The sequence below is a fragment of the Oreochromis niloticus genome, linkage group LG14 (genome assembly GCF_001858045.2).
Source record: "Oreochromis niloticus isolate F11D_XX linkage group LG14, O_niloticus_UMD_NMBU, whole genome shotgun sequence".
NCBI classification, from domain to species: Eukaryota; Metazoa; Chordata; class Actinopteri; order Cichliformes; family Cichlidae; genus Oreochromis; species Oreochromis niloticus.
The window spans coordinates 16,864,929-16,879,625 of NC_031979.2; the positions used below are offsets into that span (position 1 = coordinate 16,864,929).

Here is a 14,697-nt window from a genome sequence, read left to right on the forward strand (position 1 = left end):
TTTTAACAAGTGTTGTTCCTTCCATCTCATTTGTTTAGTTGTCTCCAGCTTGGTTTCCCACCGGTTCCCACTCCCCTCATAACCTTGTCTTTATATTGTCTGTGTATTCTGTGTTTGTGGAGTCCTGTATCCTAACTAATCTTTGAGTTTTATATCTCCTGTTTGCGTAATTCATTCCTTAGATTCTGGACTTTGTTTATGTCTTGATCTATCAGCATTAAAGCTTGCTTCGGTGTTATTGGTTCTCCTCACCAACTACAAATGAATCCACCTCTCACACAGCCTTAAACATGACAGGCATACAAATCTAGTTGTAGCAAAATAAAAGGAAGTGCAATAAAATATTTTTTTATTCTTTGCAAATTTGCATTTTATATCAATACAAAAAAAATATTGGTTTTTCAGATTTTGCCCTTGAAAATACAGAACAAGCTTTGTACCAAGTGATCCACAGATCATTTTGACCAGCAAAACATTTGTAATCACACGGCTAAAGCAGAGGAAAGCACAGCAGGCCTAACAGCAAGAAAAAGAAGCCTGTGGGCATTTTCTGTCCAGTCCCACTGGTTTCTGTACTCTTGTTTTGTAGCTGCCTCTTCTGACCAGGTGTTAGATGGCAGCGTTTCATGTTTCCTGCTTTGTCCCAAACCAGCATCTCTGCCTGAGTAGAGCAGCAGCTGGATGTGTACCTCACAAACAGTGGCTGAGATACATCTAGCAACCATTCAGAAATATTGAAAGGGGGGCCTCCTGTCTCTAATCTGGCCTTTTGGTTGTGCTGTTCTTGGTGGTGGTGGTAGTCTCCATTTGTTGATTTATCCCTCTGTGTCTGTTGCAGCTCAAGGCCAGGCTCTCCAAGGCTGTCTTCTGAGGTTGGGGTCCTGTGGAACAAAGTCAGAATACCTTCACCCTCCTGTAGCTGCAGAGCATCAAGGCCAGAGTGTCCGATATCTGATACAGACAGAGACACACTCCAGCTAGTCGCATTGCAAATTGCAGAACAGTTAGATTGGACTCGTGCTGCAGAGCAGGATGGTGGGGACGTGTCTGAATCCTGTAGGCAAGAGAAAATCATCATACACACCATAAACCAAAAAGCATAAGTTTTTGGCAGAATATCCTGCAGTTTCTCTTATCGCTCACCTGAGGGACCACAGTCAAGTAGGCCACTGCATAATTTGAGTCAGCAGAATGAAGATCATTTACAGTCGGTGTAAGGGTGACTGTCACCCCTGCCTGAGCTGTGGCAGGAGTGTGGAGGGACACCTGGTCACGAAAAGACCTTTGTCCTGCTACAGGAAAGCTGAAGGGCAAAAACATGAATTGTGAAATCATTTAACTTATACTTACAATACTGTGCCGGAGTTTTGAACCAGCCATCATTTAATTTATATTGTTCTTAAAATCCAAAATAGACGCAACCGTGTGACCGTGGTTCATGGGGTTGGAAAGCTCATCTCGTAACCGGAAGGTTGCTGGTTCAATCCCCAGCTCTTGGTCGTTGTGTCCTTGGGCAAGACACTTCGCCTACTGCCTACTGGTGATGGCCAGAGGGGTCGATGGTGCGATATGTCAGTCTGCCCCAGGGCAGCTGTAGCTTGCCTCTACCAGTCAGTGAATGAATAGATTTTCAGTCCATAATTTGGCATATCTAAGCTTTTCCCTGTTTCCCTTCCTTGGGGATGGCTTCATGACGGCCTTTAAAGGCATCTTTATCTGTTATGGATAGTTAAGTGGACATGCCACTTCTTCTTTTGTCCTCAACTGGTCTAGTTTCCTCATACTTTTTAATGACACACACTGCACAGCATGGTAAAATATGCCAAGTTTTCAGCTAATAGTTCTTTTGAATCATCTTGTTGGTCAATTTTTGTTGCTGTTTCACAGTGTTATCTTTGAAATTTTCATTAGAAAGAAATGGGAACAAATGATGTGTTTTAATAACAATGTGCATAAAGTTATAATTTAAAATTAGTTCTTTTCCCCATCTAAAGCACAAGTACACACTGCAATAAGTGCACACCCTTAATATCAAATCCACTAGAAAAAAAGAAAATTAGAAAGCTAATCTGATAAGAAGGGCAGAACTGAGGGGTGACTCAAGAATTTTGGACATAACTGTATAATTTAATAACTGCTCTAAAAATAATTTTGTGTTACTTAGTTTAAATAGTTTGCAAAGGTGAGAGAATGCCAGCGAAGGTGACAAAAGAAACAGGATGGCAGTCTAAGTTCTTTGTAGTTTGCTTTGCACCTGAGCAAGATGTATTTTCGTTTTGATCTACCTGTGTGGCCCTGTCATATGAAGATATCCACAGTCATCATCGGCTGTCAAACTGAAGTTCCGTGCTGCACCATGGTTTTGGATCTCAAAGTTCACCACTGCACTCTGACCAGGCACGAGGTCAGGAAGAGAAAGCACCTGAATAATGTGTGAAACAGACTGTGTCAAAACTGCACGGACCACTGGTCAAAGAAAGGTCATCACCTGACACCTCTACGTAGATACTGGAGGTAATCAATAACTTATAGGTCTGCCATCTGGCCCTGCAGAATTTAAAGAAGCAAGACAATAGAGTTTTACAGAGAACTGTGAATCCAGAAAGTATTCACAGCACTATACTTGTTCTACAGTTTGCCATGTTACAGCTTTCTCATCTCAGAATTCCACACAAAATATCCCATACTGACATTTTGGGGTTGTTTTCATTTTTCTCATTCTTCTTTGCAGAATCTCTCAACCTCCATTAGGATGTATGGGAAGCATCAATGCACAGCCATTTTCAAATCTCTCTAGACATGTTCAATCCGGTTCTAACCTGGTCTCTGGCTGGGACACTCCAGGATATAACAAAGGAGTGGTCTTAGAGAGTCTTCATAGGGTCGTCTTGTTGGAAGATGAACCTTCACCCCAGTCCTGGATCCAAAGTGGAAAGTGCATCAAGAAAGTCTCTTCCTCACTGCATTTATTTTTCAGTCGACTCTGACTAGTTTCACAGATTCTACTACTGAAAAACATCCCCACAGCATGATGCTCCCACCAGCATGCTTCAATGTAGGGATGGTATCGGTCAGGTAATAAGCAGTGATGAGAAGTTCAATTCATTTAACCAGAGTATCTCATTTCTTATGGTCTGAATGCTTTTCAGGTGCCTTTTGGCAAATTCCAGGTGGGCTGTCATGTGCTTTTTACAGAGGAATGGCTTCTGTCTGGTCATGTTACCATACAGGCTTCATTGGTGGAGTCAAGCCTGTATAGTAACCCTGGCGGAAGAGGTTACATGAATAGGATGAGGGACCTATGGAATCTTCGATACCCAGCTTCCACACTAACGGCGAAACAACTAGTAGCTCAGTGTTCCAACATTCGGAAGAAGGCACTGCTCTCACAGCTAGAGATTGACGAGGTACAACATAAATGCTACGGCAAGGGGGAGCCAGGGGAGCCTGTCCATACCTGCCAAGCAAATACTAACAGCCTTGGCCAGCCGCTTGAGGAGGTACACCAGAGAGATAGAAGGCAGGAGAATAAACCAGCTGTTCTCCACAGAACCAGCCAAGGTGTACTCTCTGTGGCAAGGGAACAATACGAGAACGGCACCACCAAGGCTGGAGACGGAGCAATACTGGAAGAGCATATGGGAGAAGGACGCAACCCATAACGGCAATGCTCAGTGGCTAGTGGATCTGAGGGCAGACCATAGCAACCTCCCTGAACAGGGTAGCCATCACGGTGGCAGACATCCAAGCAAGGGTCTCTAGTATGAAGAATTGGACAGCAACAGGCCCCAAAATGGTTCATGCCTACTGGCTGAAGAAGCTGACTGCACTCCACGAGTGTCTGGCAAAATGAACCAGCTGCTAGTTGACGAGAGACACCCGAAATGGCTAACCGAAGGCCGGACGGTCCTGATCCTCAAGGACCCCCAGAAGGGACCGGTCCCATCCAACTACCGACCAATAACCTGCCTCAGCACTACATGGAAGCTCCTGTCAGGCATCAGATCGGCTAAGATGAACAGGCACATGGGTCAATACATGAGTGGGGCACAGAAAGGGATTGGCAAGAATACCAGAGGTATATACATATACGTATATATATACATATATATTTTTACTTATTTTGGAATAAGGCAGGCATGACAATGATGTGTAACAAGTGAAGGGATGGGAATACTTTCCTGATACACTGTAAGAGTGCTTTACATTTATTGTGCACTGAAATAACTGAACCAAAACAATTTCCATATAGAATATAAGAAAAATTGATTGAATAGATGTACATAACAGAGTAACGGAGATGAACTATAGTAAAGTTGGAGGAGAAGGCAGCCTCTGTCCTCTTCAGCATTATTGCTAATGATTACCTGTATCTGAATGTGAGTGGGCTCCACCATCTCTGTGGAAACCCTCTCCAGTTTGTTTCCTCTGCTGTCCTGGCCTGAAAGTCTAATGCAGAAGGGAACTCTGGGAACAGGGTCCACCAAGCCCACCAGCTCCTCCAAGGAATAGATAGATGAAGGTGAGGAGTTGAGCTTCACCTGCTGAAGACTCTCTCCTTCAGCCCCCAGCAGTGTTGCATGACTAAAAGATGCCTCTTTAACTGAACCCAGGCCTGTAACAACCACCACCAAAAAGGCAGGAACACCTGAAAATTAGAAAGGTATATTCTTAGGCGGGAAACATGTTGTTTGCTCACAAATCCTTATGATTGTGTAAATTCATCAAAATCCCTCACCTGCTGTGGGATTACCATCAACTCTGGCCAGACCCGGGTGTGTCTCATTGGTTACAATTGCAAAATAATACAGGAAGTCTACACCACTGTCACCTGATGGTGTGGATCACAAGACAAATCAATTTAAAAAAATGTTGTTTTTTTTTAATTAAATCTCATACCACAGTAAAACTGCAGTTAAAGTGAAAATGAATATCTGCCAGGTGATCTGCTTGATGTACTCGATATTATCTCTTTTACCTATGACATTGAACGTAAGATGCCCATCGCTCTTGGCTTGCAGTTTCCACTGGCCAGGCTGTAAAGGAGGAAACAGACTGATGCGGTACAGTCCCTGAAATTGCTGTATCACTGCTAGGGGACCTTCTTCATTCAACAGAGACTGACTTTGGTCTGAGAAGAGAAGCATAAACAGCTGGGTTTATTTTACCCTCAAATCGCAAAGAAAAAAAACCTTAAAGAATGATCTTTGCAAGGTAACACTTTAAAGTATGTGTGATACATCTAGGGTGTAATTCCCCTGTAACTAAACTGAATTTCAGTGTAGTGTAAATACCTTTTAATATTTGCATGTAAATATAATTATACTGCAATTTAAAAGAAAATATGCTGAAATTCAATTTAATTACAGGGAAATTGCACCCTGTACATGATATTTCAAGCAAATGAAAAGTATGTTACAAAGTGCAGTGTCGTGATGGAAAAAAAAGCTAACCCTGACTTCATAGCTGCTGTTAATATGATGTGAAAATTACCTGATGGACTGGTAAGAATACACTCCATCATAGTGCCAGAGACATGTAGGGTGACACTTTCTACCGAGCTGTCAACTCTAAATGTATGAACGGACATCAAGTTTTTGTGACTTTCCACATGGAGGAGGGTCACCTGAGGTAGGAGAAGAAAAATGGTTGATGAATTATGAAGGTGGGAAATTAAGACCACTAGAATGAGTGAAGTTAACATCTACTGTGAGCTAATGTACTGCTTCAGTTCCTTAAATAACTTGCTAAATTAGTTTGGAGTGAATTTCCAGTAAAGAATCTTATTTTGGCACCTTGTCAGCTGCTGTGTTGTCCTCCACTATTGTGGAGACCCTGTGTATGTCAGAGTTGGTGGTGAATATTGTTAATCCTCCTGACAGGGAGGACAGTGAAGAGTAGAGATTAAAACGATCAGGAGATAAAGGTTCTCTACTTCTCCTCTTCCTCATTAACCTGCCTCGGCTCTCTTTGGTGTAGTTGGGATCTTCAGTAAGGAGAAAAGTCACCTGTAGGGAAAATCAGCATGAGCTGCAAGTACACTGACATACAGGTTGCTTTACTGCAGTCCCCCTGTCCAAAGTAATTTCACAGTGAACAAGAGAAGGCAAACAAGAGGGGTTCTTTCAATCTTTCAATCTGACTGCATGTTATTTTTGCTCCTTATTAGTATAACTGCTGGATGAATTATTTTCTTTGTTAACAAAACTGTCCTTTGGTTAAAAGGTCTCATGATACAATAGCACCACTGTGTGGCCAGTCACAAAAACTACAATTCCATTATGTCTGTGAAGGTTCTCAGTCATCGTAGTCAAAGGAGTTTGCAAAGAAAAGCGTCTGGACTTCTTTGAGTTGCTTGAAGACGTTTCACCTCTCATCCGAGAATCTTCTTCAGTTCTAAGGTCAAATGGCCGAGAGTCCCAGATTTAAACCCAGTGGGAGTATCCCCCCAAGGAGGGACAAAGGACCCCCTGGTGATCCTCTAATCACATGCGCTAAGGTGTGAAAGCGGGTGTGGGACCTAATCAGCCAGGGTTTCGGGTGAGCTCATTGTGAAACCTGGCCCCACCTTGTCATGTGAATTCCTGAGGTCAGATGGCCCAGGATGTGAGTGGGCATTAAGGCGTCTGGGGAGGGAACTCAAAACTGGATTATAGATGGCAGACAGTTGGTGTCGTAAACCACCGCCTCTGTTCAAAGATGGTCGCTCACAGTGGACGTAAATGGCTTCTTTCACTCCTCTTTCAAACCATCTGTCCTCTCTGTCCAAAATGTGAACATTGGCATCCTCGAAAGAGTGACCTTTATCCTTAAGATGCAGGTGGACTGCTGAGTCTTGTCCTGTGGAAGTGGCTCTTCTATGTTGTGCCATGCGCTTGTGAAGTGGCTGTTTGGTCTCGCCAATGTAGAGGTCTGGGCATTCCTTGCTGCACTGTACAGCATACACCACGTTGTTAAGTCTGTGTTTTGGAGTTTTGTCTTTCGGGTGAACCAGTTTCTGTCTGAGTGTGTTGCTGGGTCTGAAGTACACTGGGATGTTGTGCTTGGAGAAAACTCTCCTGAGTTTCTCTGATACACCGGCTACATAGGGGATGACAACGTTGTTGCGTCTGTCTTTCTTATCCTCCCTCGCTGGTGTCTGATCTTCTTTTGTGCCTCTTTGCTGACTTTATGAACGACCAGTTCGGATAACCGCATGTTTTGAGTGCTTCCTTTACATGTGTGTGTTCCTTCTTTTTCCCTTCAGGCTTAGAGGGAACATGTTCTGCCCGGTGGTGTAGGGTCCTAATTACTCCAAGTTTGTGTTTCAGAGGGTGATGGGAGTCAAAGAGGAGGTACTGGTCCGTGTGTGTGGGCTTCCGGTAAACTTCAATGTTGAGGTTGCCATTCTCTTCAATGTGCACAGCGCAGTCCAGGAAAGGCAAACAGTTATCCTTTGTGTCTTCCCTGGTGAACTTGATGTTTTTATCCACGGCGTTAATGTGCGCAGTGAAGGATTCCACTTCTTGTGTCTTGATTTTGACCCAGGTGTCGTCTACATATCTGTACCAGTGGCTGGGTACTCTCCCTTTAAAAGAGCCAAGAGCCTTTCTTTCCACTTCCTCCATGTAAAGGTTGGCTACAATAGGTGACACGGGGGAGCCCATGGCACAGCCATGTTTTTGTCTGTAGAAGCCTTCGTTGTATTTGAAGTATGTTGTGGTAAGGCAGAGGTCTAACAGTGTGCAAATCTGATCGGGTGTGAAGTTGGTCCTGTCTTCCAAGGAGCTGTCTTCTTGTAGTCGTTTTCTGACAGTCTCCACTGCTTCCGTGGTGGGTATGCAAGTGAAGAGAGAGACTACATCAAAGGATACCATGGTTTCATCTGGGTCCAGGGTAAGTTTCTGGACTTTGTCGGTGGAGTTCTTGATGTGGTGTGGGGTGTTCCCCACAAGAGGTGCAAGGATGGTGGCAAGGTGTTTCGCAATGTTGTAAGTGGCTGAGTTTATGCTACTGACTATGGGTCTGAGTGGGACCCCTTCCTTGTGGATTTTAGGAAGTCCATAAATGCAGGGTATGGCATCCCCTGGATAAAGGCGGTGATATGTGAGGCGGTCAATGATTTTGTCCTTTTCAAGGTCTTGAAGGCAGTCCATCTGCATCTTAAGGATAAAGGTCACTCTTTCGAGGATGCCAACGTTCACATTTTGGACAGAGAGGACAGATGGTTTGAAAGAGGAGTGAAAGAGGCCATCTATGTCCACTGTGAGCGACCATCTTTGAACAGAGGCGGTGGTTTACGACACCAACTGTCTGCCATCTATAATCCAGTTTTGAGTTCCCTCCCCAGACGCCTTTACGCCCACTCACATCCTGGGCCATCTGACCTCAGGAATTCTGAAAAATGAAAAAATTCTGTAAAGCTGGTACCTCAATAACTAATCTTGTCAAGAGGTCCTTTACAATAATGTGTAGATACAACTAAATTTGTTTTTTGTGATTAAATGGGCCTGTAATGTCACATTCATGAATCACCTTTAGCTACAGGCACGGCTGGCTCCTCTGGCTGAAGCAGATGGAGGTAAATAGAACTTTGGCCCATCTCCACCCAGTTACTGTGGCTGTAGAAGTCCTGACATAGCAGATGTTCAAAACAGCAACATAGCCATAACATTTCACATCATGAAATATCTCTAAGGTTAAGCTAACCCTCCCTCTCTTATTAAAATTCAGTTCTGTGTGGCAGATTACCTGCAGTGAATGAAATAGCTGACCCAGGCTATGACGGGCACTTTGGTACTCTTTGGCCCGCACTGAGAGCACAGTGTGGGTCCAGAACCGCCGTAGCATGACTGTGGCACTTTCAATATGCTCTGAATCAAAGTGGTAAACTGGGTCAGACCTTGTGGAGCTCCGGAAGTCCGTGGCTGCATTGGATTTCACCACCTCTCCCACAGCTCTCCAAAATCCACGGCCCAGTCTGCTCTGCAGTCGTTAGACCAGGACTTTTATCATTATTTGAAAGAAATGCAATACGTCTGTGTTCAAATATCACCATAGGGAGAAAGAGTTATTCAGTTAAATTTGCATACTTTCTTAAAGTGGTAATTCAAACACTTTATGAACCACTGATGCTGCGTTACTCAGTAAATCTCCTGACTGCAAACATGACCTCACCTCCTCTTTATCATGGTTTCCATGGTGTTTTTTAGTCCCCTCAGAGTCTCCAGGGTAACATTTAGAATGGCCCGCTCTGTAATGTACTGGTGAGTGTGTGAGTCCCAGGACAGAGTGAGCACTCTAGACCAAAAGTCAGGGAGGAAACCCACGCACGGTGAAGCCAGGAGAAGAAGGTAAGGGAGGGTGAACAGGTGCACCTGCCTCCTCCAGATTCATCTGTGCTGTGACATTGTGCTCTGGAGGAAAGAGTGAGCAGGCCACGTCCTACCTGCATGAAATAAAAACTGTCATTTGCCTGATATCACTCTTGTTAAGCTTCATGATTTTGTCTTTTAACTGAAAGGATTTGAGCTGACCCGACTTCTATTGTTCAGTAAAGTGTTGTGCTAATTTGATCAAGCTGTGCCACTCAACCATGCGTACTATTCTGTCATCACCCGCTTCCTACCACCACCCCCGACAGCTCCTCTCAGATTTTTCTCAGCCTTGCCTGTACAGAGCCTCCTATTGTTTTGGTTTTTTCATCTTAATTCAGATACATTCTTTGGGATTGTTCTCACAGTCTGTGCTTTCACGAGGAGAGAGTGCAACAAAGCACAAGGCCGATAAAAACAACCTGTTCCTTTTACCATGTCATGGTCTCAATTAAAACTCTCCTCCTTTCACAGGATTGATTCAAAGACAGTCATTCACTTTAACATTTCACAAAGCAAAAACTTTGGTAGTGTTGGTCAGTTTAAGCAATCGCTTGCCATTTACCAACACAACTAATCTATTTTTAACACTTTAGCCTAATACGTTAACTGACTCCAGTGCAAAACTGAGCACTAGATGAGCATGAAGTATGAGTTACTTCATGCCATACTGGTTATTTTTATTAGCTTCCACATTAGCAGACAAATGCAAATATTTCTTTAGAGCTGTAGTCAGAACCAAAGAACTTGGTAAAAACAGTCTCACCTCAGTTCATCTTGTATGTCTAGCTCTGTAGATCTGTTTGATCACGCAGCACAGCATCAAGAGTACAGAGAAACGCCACAACACAGGCTTGTCAGTGGTGAAGCAAATCACAACATTTCCGTCTTTGAAACAAAATAACAAAGTCTTCACATTTGTGCGTCCTTGAGCTCTTGTCTCTTATTTGCTCCTCAGGGATATAGAAACCCTCCCACCCCCTACAAAAAAAACAGGACCTGAATGTTAGAGGCACTTTCTTCAGATGAGAGTTTAGGTGATACTGCATAGTCTTGGGTGTGCTTCTTAGCTTTAGGGGTGCACTGTGGAGCAAAAGATATCTCGTCATAGCTCTCCATTGCCCCTCCTTATCTCCCCATTAAACCACGGTGCATTGATTCACCACAATAGGGCTGAATATATTACCAGTCAGGGTGTTCAACTAAGGCCTACCCCAACCCCCTCTTTGCCATGTATCACACTCTGTGTTCCTCACAAAACCAAAAAAAAGCACTTTGCAAAGGCGTTGCAAAGAGGGGAATCAGTTGCTAGACAACTCCAAAGAGGGTGTTGAGCTTGCGGGACTGAACCGTGGTTAAGGTTATAAAGAATACAGGATGTCTCTGCTTTGTGTTTTTGTTGCTGTTTTCTTATGCTGTTTTGTTTTGCCTTTTTTGGCATTTTAATTATTACAATTAATTATTACAATTGAAAGAGAAACACGAGATGCAACGGTTGTTTTGTTGCTGTGTCTCACTCTCCTGCCCTGGCAAACCAAAACACACCCAAGAGGAAATTTTAGTGTGTTATAGAAAGTGATCAGTGGGAGGCTTTGCCAAGGAGCTGCAGTTCTAATGAAGGACAGGTGCATTGTACATGGTTCCATGAAGGCACTTATAGCAAGAAAGAGGCTAAACAATTCTGCTAACTTTTGCAATTTACCAGAAGAGTGCTGATGTTGTTGAAGGTAAGGTTACTGTTTCCTGTTCACCTGCAGTAACATAATCTAGTTCACCACACTGACATTTCTGTCTGTCACCTAAAGCAAGTTTTACAAAAGCTTCTTTCTGTACTGAACAGTACAGTTTGTGTCTTATTATTTTTATAATTCATGTAACTGGAGAGTCTTCTTCACAGACAAAGTTTAATATTGGAGTTCCACAGGGTTCAGTGCTAGAACAAATTGCTTCCCTTAGGCAGTATCTGTCAAAATGCATAGCATACATTTTCATTGCTATTGAGATGACACCCACTTTATCTATCCATGAATCCAGATAACACACACCAATAAGTTAAACTGCAGGAATGTCTTAAAGACATTTTTCAAATGACCTTGGCCTCCAGTAACACTGTGAGGAATCTTGGAGTCATTCTTGACCAGGATATATCCTTCAATGCACATATTAAACAAATGTGTAGGACTGCTTTCATCCATTTGCGCAGTATATCCCAAATTAGAAACATCTTGTCTCAGAACTAGTTCATGCATTTATTACTTCCAAGCTGGACTACTGTGATTCATTATCGTCAGGATGTCCTAAAAACTCCCTGAAAAGCATTCAGTTAATCCAAAATGCTGCAGCAAGAGTACTGACAGGGACTAGAAAGAGAGAGCCTATTACTCCTATACTGACTTCCCCTCTGTCAGGGACCTGGGTCTGAGCGACCCAGGGTCCATGAGCAGTTGTGGACTCATTTTATATTATGTATGTTTGCTGCACTGTGCTGCTGTTCTTGTGTTCTCCATGCATGTGTGTATATATAGGCAAGTGGGTGTGTGTATGGGTGTGGCTGAGCACTGGGTTTCAGGCAGGCCTGGTGGGTGTGTCCCGTCTGGAGGCTGGCCACGCCTGAAGCGGATGAGCACACACACCTGCTGCTAATGAAGCCTCGTCGGGAGCTACTTAAGAGTGTGGCTGAGCGCTCCTTGGCGAGGAATTGTTGTGTGAGACTCTACGTCAGTCTTCTAGCATAGTTTAAAGTTCAGTGAGTGTATGCCTGCAGGAATTAAGTGTTTTGATGGCTGCCTCTATTATTTCCCCCAGGAGGAGCATGAGACGAGAGAGAGCAGTGAGCACGGGGTGTAGAATATATATACGGGAAGGGCGGTGTATACGAGTCTGGCCTAAGTCTTCGGTCAGAAAGACTGCAGCAGTCCAGGAGTTTTTAGTTCACTGTCTTTAATGAAACTTCACAGAAGAACTGGTTACAGCAGGGCTTGCCATGATAAATCCAACTGTGGTACAGCCAGATATGCACTTATAATTGTGGCAGATGCAGTATTGGTGACTATAAGCATGGTTTTCTGGAAACAGAAACAGGCAATACTATAATTAGCAGGGTCAAAGATAACTAAGCAACAATCAGAACACATCATCTACTCAGACACAGCAATATTTTACAATGTCCACAAGGGGTCACCGTAAGACCAGAAGTTGGCTAAATGGCACATATATTCCCAGTTGCTAGTACCAAGGCAAGAATGTGGCAAGCTAACAACAGCTAAACTAAGCAATAAATAACAGAAAAATCCTTTAACCGCGGGATGTAATCGTTGGAGGAGATTCTGGCCACTGGTATTAACTTAGTGCAAATTAACGAAATAATTAAATAATTAAATAAACCTACTAACGTGATATCAGTGTACCGAGGCATAACTTTAGCTTTAACATGCACAAACAACTATAACTATTATCGTACCAGTTAACCTGTCAAAGGTAATAACACTTACAGTTTCATTAACGCACACGGAATCACACAAACTGCGTTACAACTGCCATGCTCTGTCACTGCGCCTTTCGTCTCTCACTCCCACTCTCCCTCTGCGTGATGTGCACATGATCAATGATGCGCTCATTTGGGTGCGCTTGATTCTTGCCTCTAGCCATCCTGAGGCCGAGTCAGCAGGGAATTTGCACACGGGGAGTGCAGAGACACAGGAGCAGAGAGCACGGACTTTTTGGGAAGAAGACAGCACGGGAGTCGAGGGAACTCACAGGGATTTATTGTCATGTAAAATTTGCCTCACTGTAAATAAACACACTGCTTTCCTTGCACCAAGTCCTGCGTTTGGGTCCAATTTCCCCCACATCCCCATACCTTCATTGGCTCCCTGTTAAATCCAGAATTCAAAATCCTGCTCCTCACATACAAGGTCTTGAATAATCAGGCCCCATCTTATCTTAATGACCTTATAGTACCATATCACCCAATTAGAGCTCTTTGCTGCAGGCCTACTTGTGGTTCCCAAAGTATTTAAATGGTAAATGGCCTGTATTTATATAGCGCTTTACTAGTCCCTAAGGACCCCAAAGCGCTTTACATATCCAGTCATCCACCCATTCACACACAGGTGATGGCAAGCTACATTGTAGCCACAGCCACCCTGGGGCGCACTGACAGAGGCGAGGCTGCCGGATACTGGCGCCACCGGGCCCTCTGACCACCACCAGTAGGCAACGGGTGAAGTGTCTTGCCCAAGGACACAACGACCGAGACTGTCCAAGCCGGAGATCGAACCGTCAACCTTCCGATTATAAGGCGAACTCCCAACTCTTGAGCCACGATCGCCCCGTTCTATTATTTAAAAGTAGAATAGGAGGCAGAGTCTTCTGTGGAACCAGCTTCCAGTTTGGATTCTGGAGACAGACATTATTTAGTCTTACTTGTGAAAAATCAAACACTTTCAGAACTGTTATAAATGCTTCTTTAGCTTAATTCTAATTGTTTTACTTTCTGTTGGCAGCAATTGAAAAATAAACTCAGTGCTTTGGATGAAATGAGCTCCATTCCTTTAATTATTGACTTTGCATGTCATCTGTTCATAGTTTCGTGAAAACTATGTAACACATTTATGAACACTCTCTTCTAAATTTAAGAACTGACTACTTGAAAAAAAAAAGTTCATATCTCTAACCTAAAGTTGAACAATTTACTCTTTGTTTAGGTCTTGGCAGGCTGATTTCAAGAAAATGAACGATAGCTGTCTACTTTTTTTTTTTTTTTTCAAAAATACTTACAAAATATTACAACAAACTTGCAATGTCAGCATAGATTTAATATCTACAGCATCTACCTATACACTCCACTTCAGTACACTTCAGAACTTCTTTCAATATCTAAGACCTGTGCTATTGATATGGCTTAAGCCAATCACCTTGTACATGTGAATGGTTGTATTCACAAGATGAAAGTGAACAAAACAAAAAAAATTCTATCATAGAAACTGAGATCCCTTCCTTTGAGCATAAAAAGAAGGTTTCTGGAGGGTTTAAACCCCTACATCCTGAAAGATTTGCCTGGGGTGCAAAACTACATCCATAACATTGTAGTATATGGACACTCCAAGAAGGCCCATGATCCACACCTGTAGGCAGACCTCAAACGCCTCCAGATAAATGCAAAAGAAAACTATCTTCAACCAACCCAGCATTCCATTTCTGATAGATGTGATTTCCAGAGATAGCCTGTGTTCCAAGTTTTTGCCTGACTATACAACAGTGATGAGGCATTCTGGGAAATAATGCACAGACTGAAAAGCAGTGGAATTTGATGGCAGAAGAAAGCTTCAGGGAGACTAAAACC

The 14,697-nt window shown here is 43.3% G+C and overlaps 2 protein-coding genes and 1 long non-coding RNA gene across 3 annotated transcripts in view; all 3 read right to left on the bottom strand.

Annotated features, from left to right (window-relative positions):
* Positions 1–332: 332 nt before the first annotated feature.
* LOC106097976 (von Willebrand factor A domain-containing protein 7) lies at positions 333–9,216 on the bottom strand. The gene is made up of 11 exons (XM_025898028.1): positions 9,157–9,216; positions 8,731–8,964; positions 8,515–8,611; positions 5,796–5,875; positions 5,494–5,626; positions 4,979–5,131; positions 4,739–4,831; positions 4,368–4,648; positions 2,286–2,422; positions 1,144–1,303; positions 333–1,054 (listed from the first exon to the last, which is right to left on the bottom strand). Exons 2-11 carry the CDS (start codon positions 8,827–8,829, stop codon positions 491–493), a joined length of 1,797 nt encoding a protein of 598 aa, XP_025753813.1. The 5' UTR covers positions 8,830–8,964; positions 9,157–9,216; the 3' UTR covers positions 333–490.
* Positions 9,217–9,292: 76 nt separating this feature from the next.
* LOC100700618 (sodium- and chloride-dependent GABA transporter 2) overlaps positions 9,293–14,697 on the bottom strand; it is a 32,042-nt gene continuing 26,637 nt past the window's right edge. Inside the window, exons 15-16 of the transcript XR_003213733.1 lie at positions 10,120–10,334; positions 9,293–9,427 (exon numbers count right to left, since the gene is read on the bottom strand). The gene's annotated coding sequence lies outside the window, so the exon portion shown is untranslated. The remainder of the gene's footprint in view (positions 9,428–10,119; positions 10,335–14,697) is intronic.
* LOC112841725 (uncharacterized) lies at positions 12,060–13,332 on the bottom strand. Its single transcript, XR_003213734.1, has 2 exons — positions 12,845–13,332; positions 12,060–12,418 (listed from the first exon to the last, which is right to left on the bottom strand). It is a non-coding gene; the product is annotated as an uncharacterized LOC112841725 (long non-coding RNA).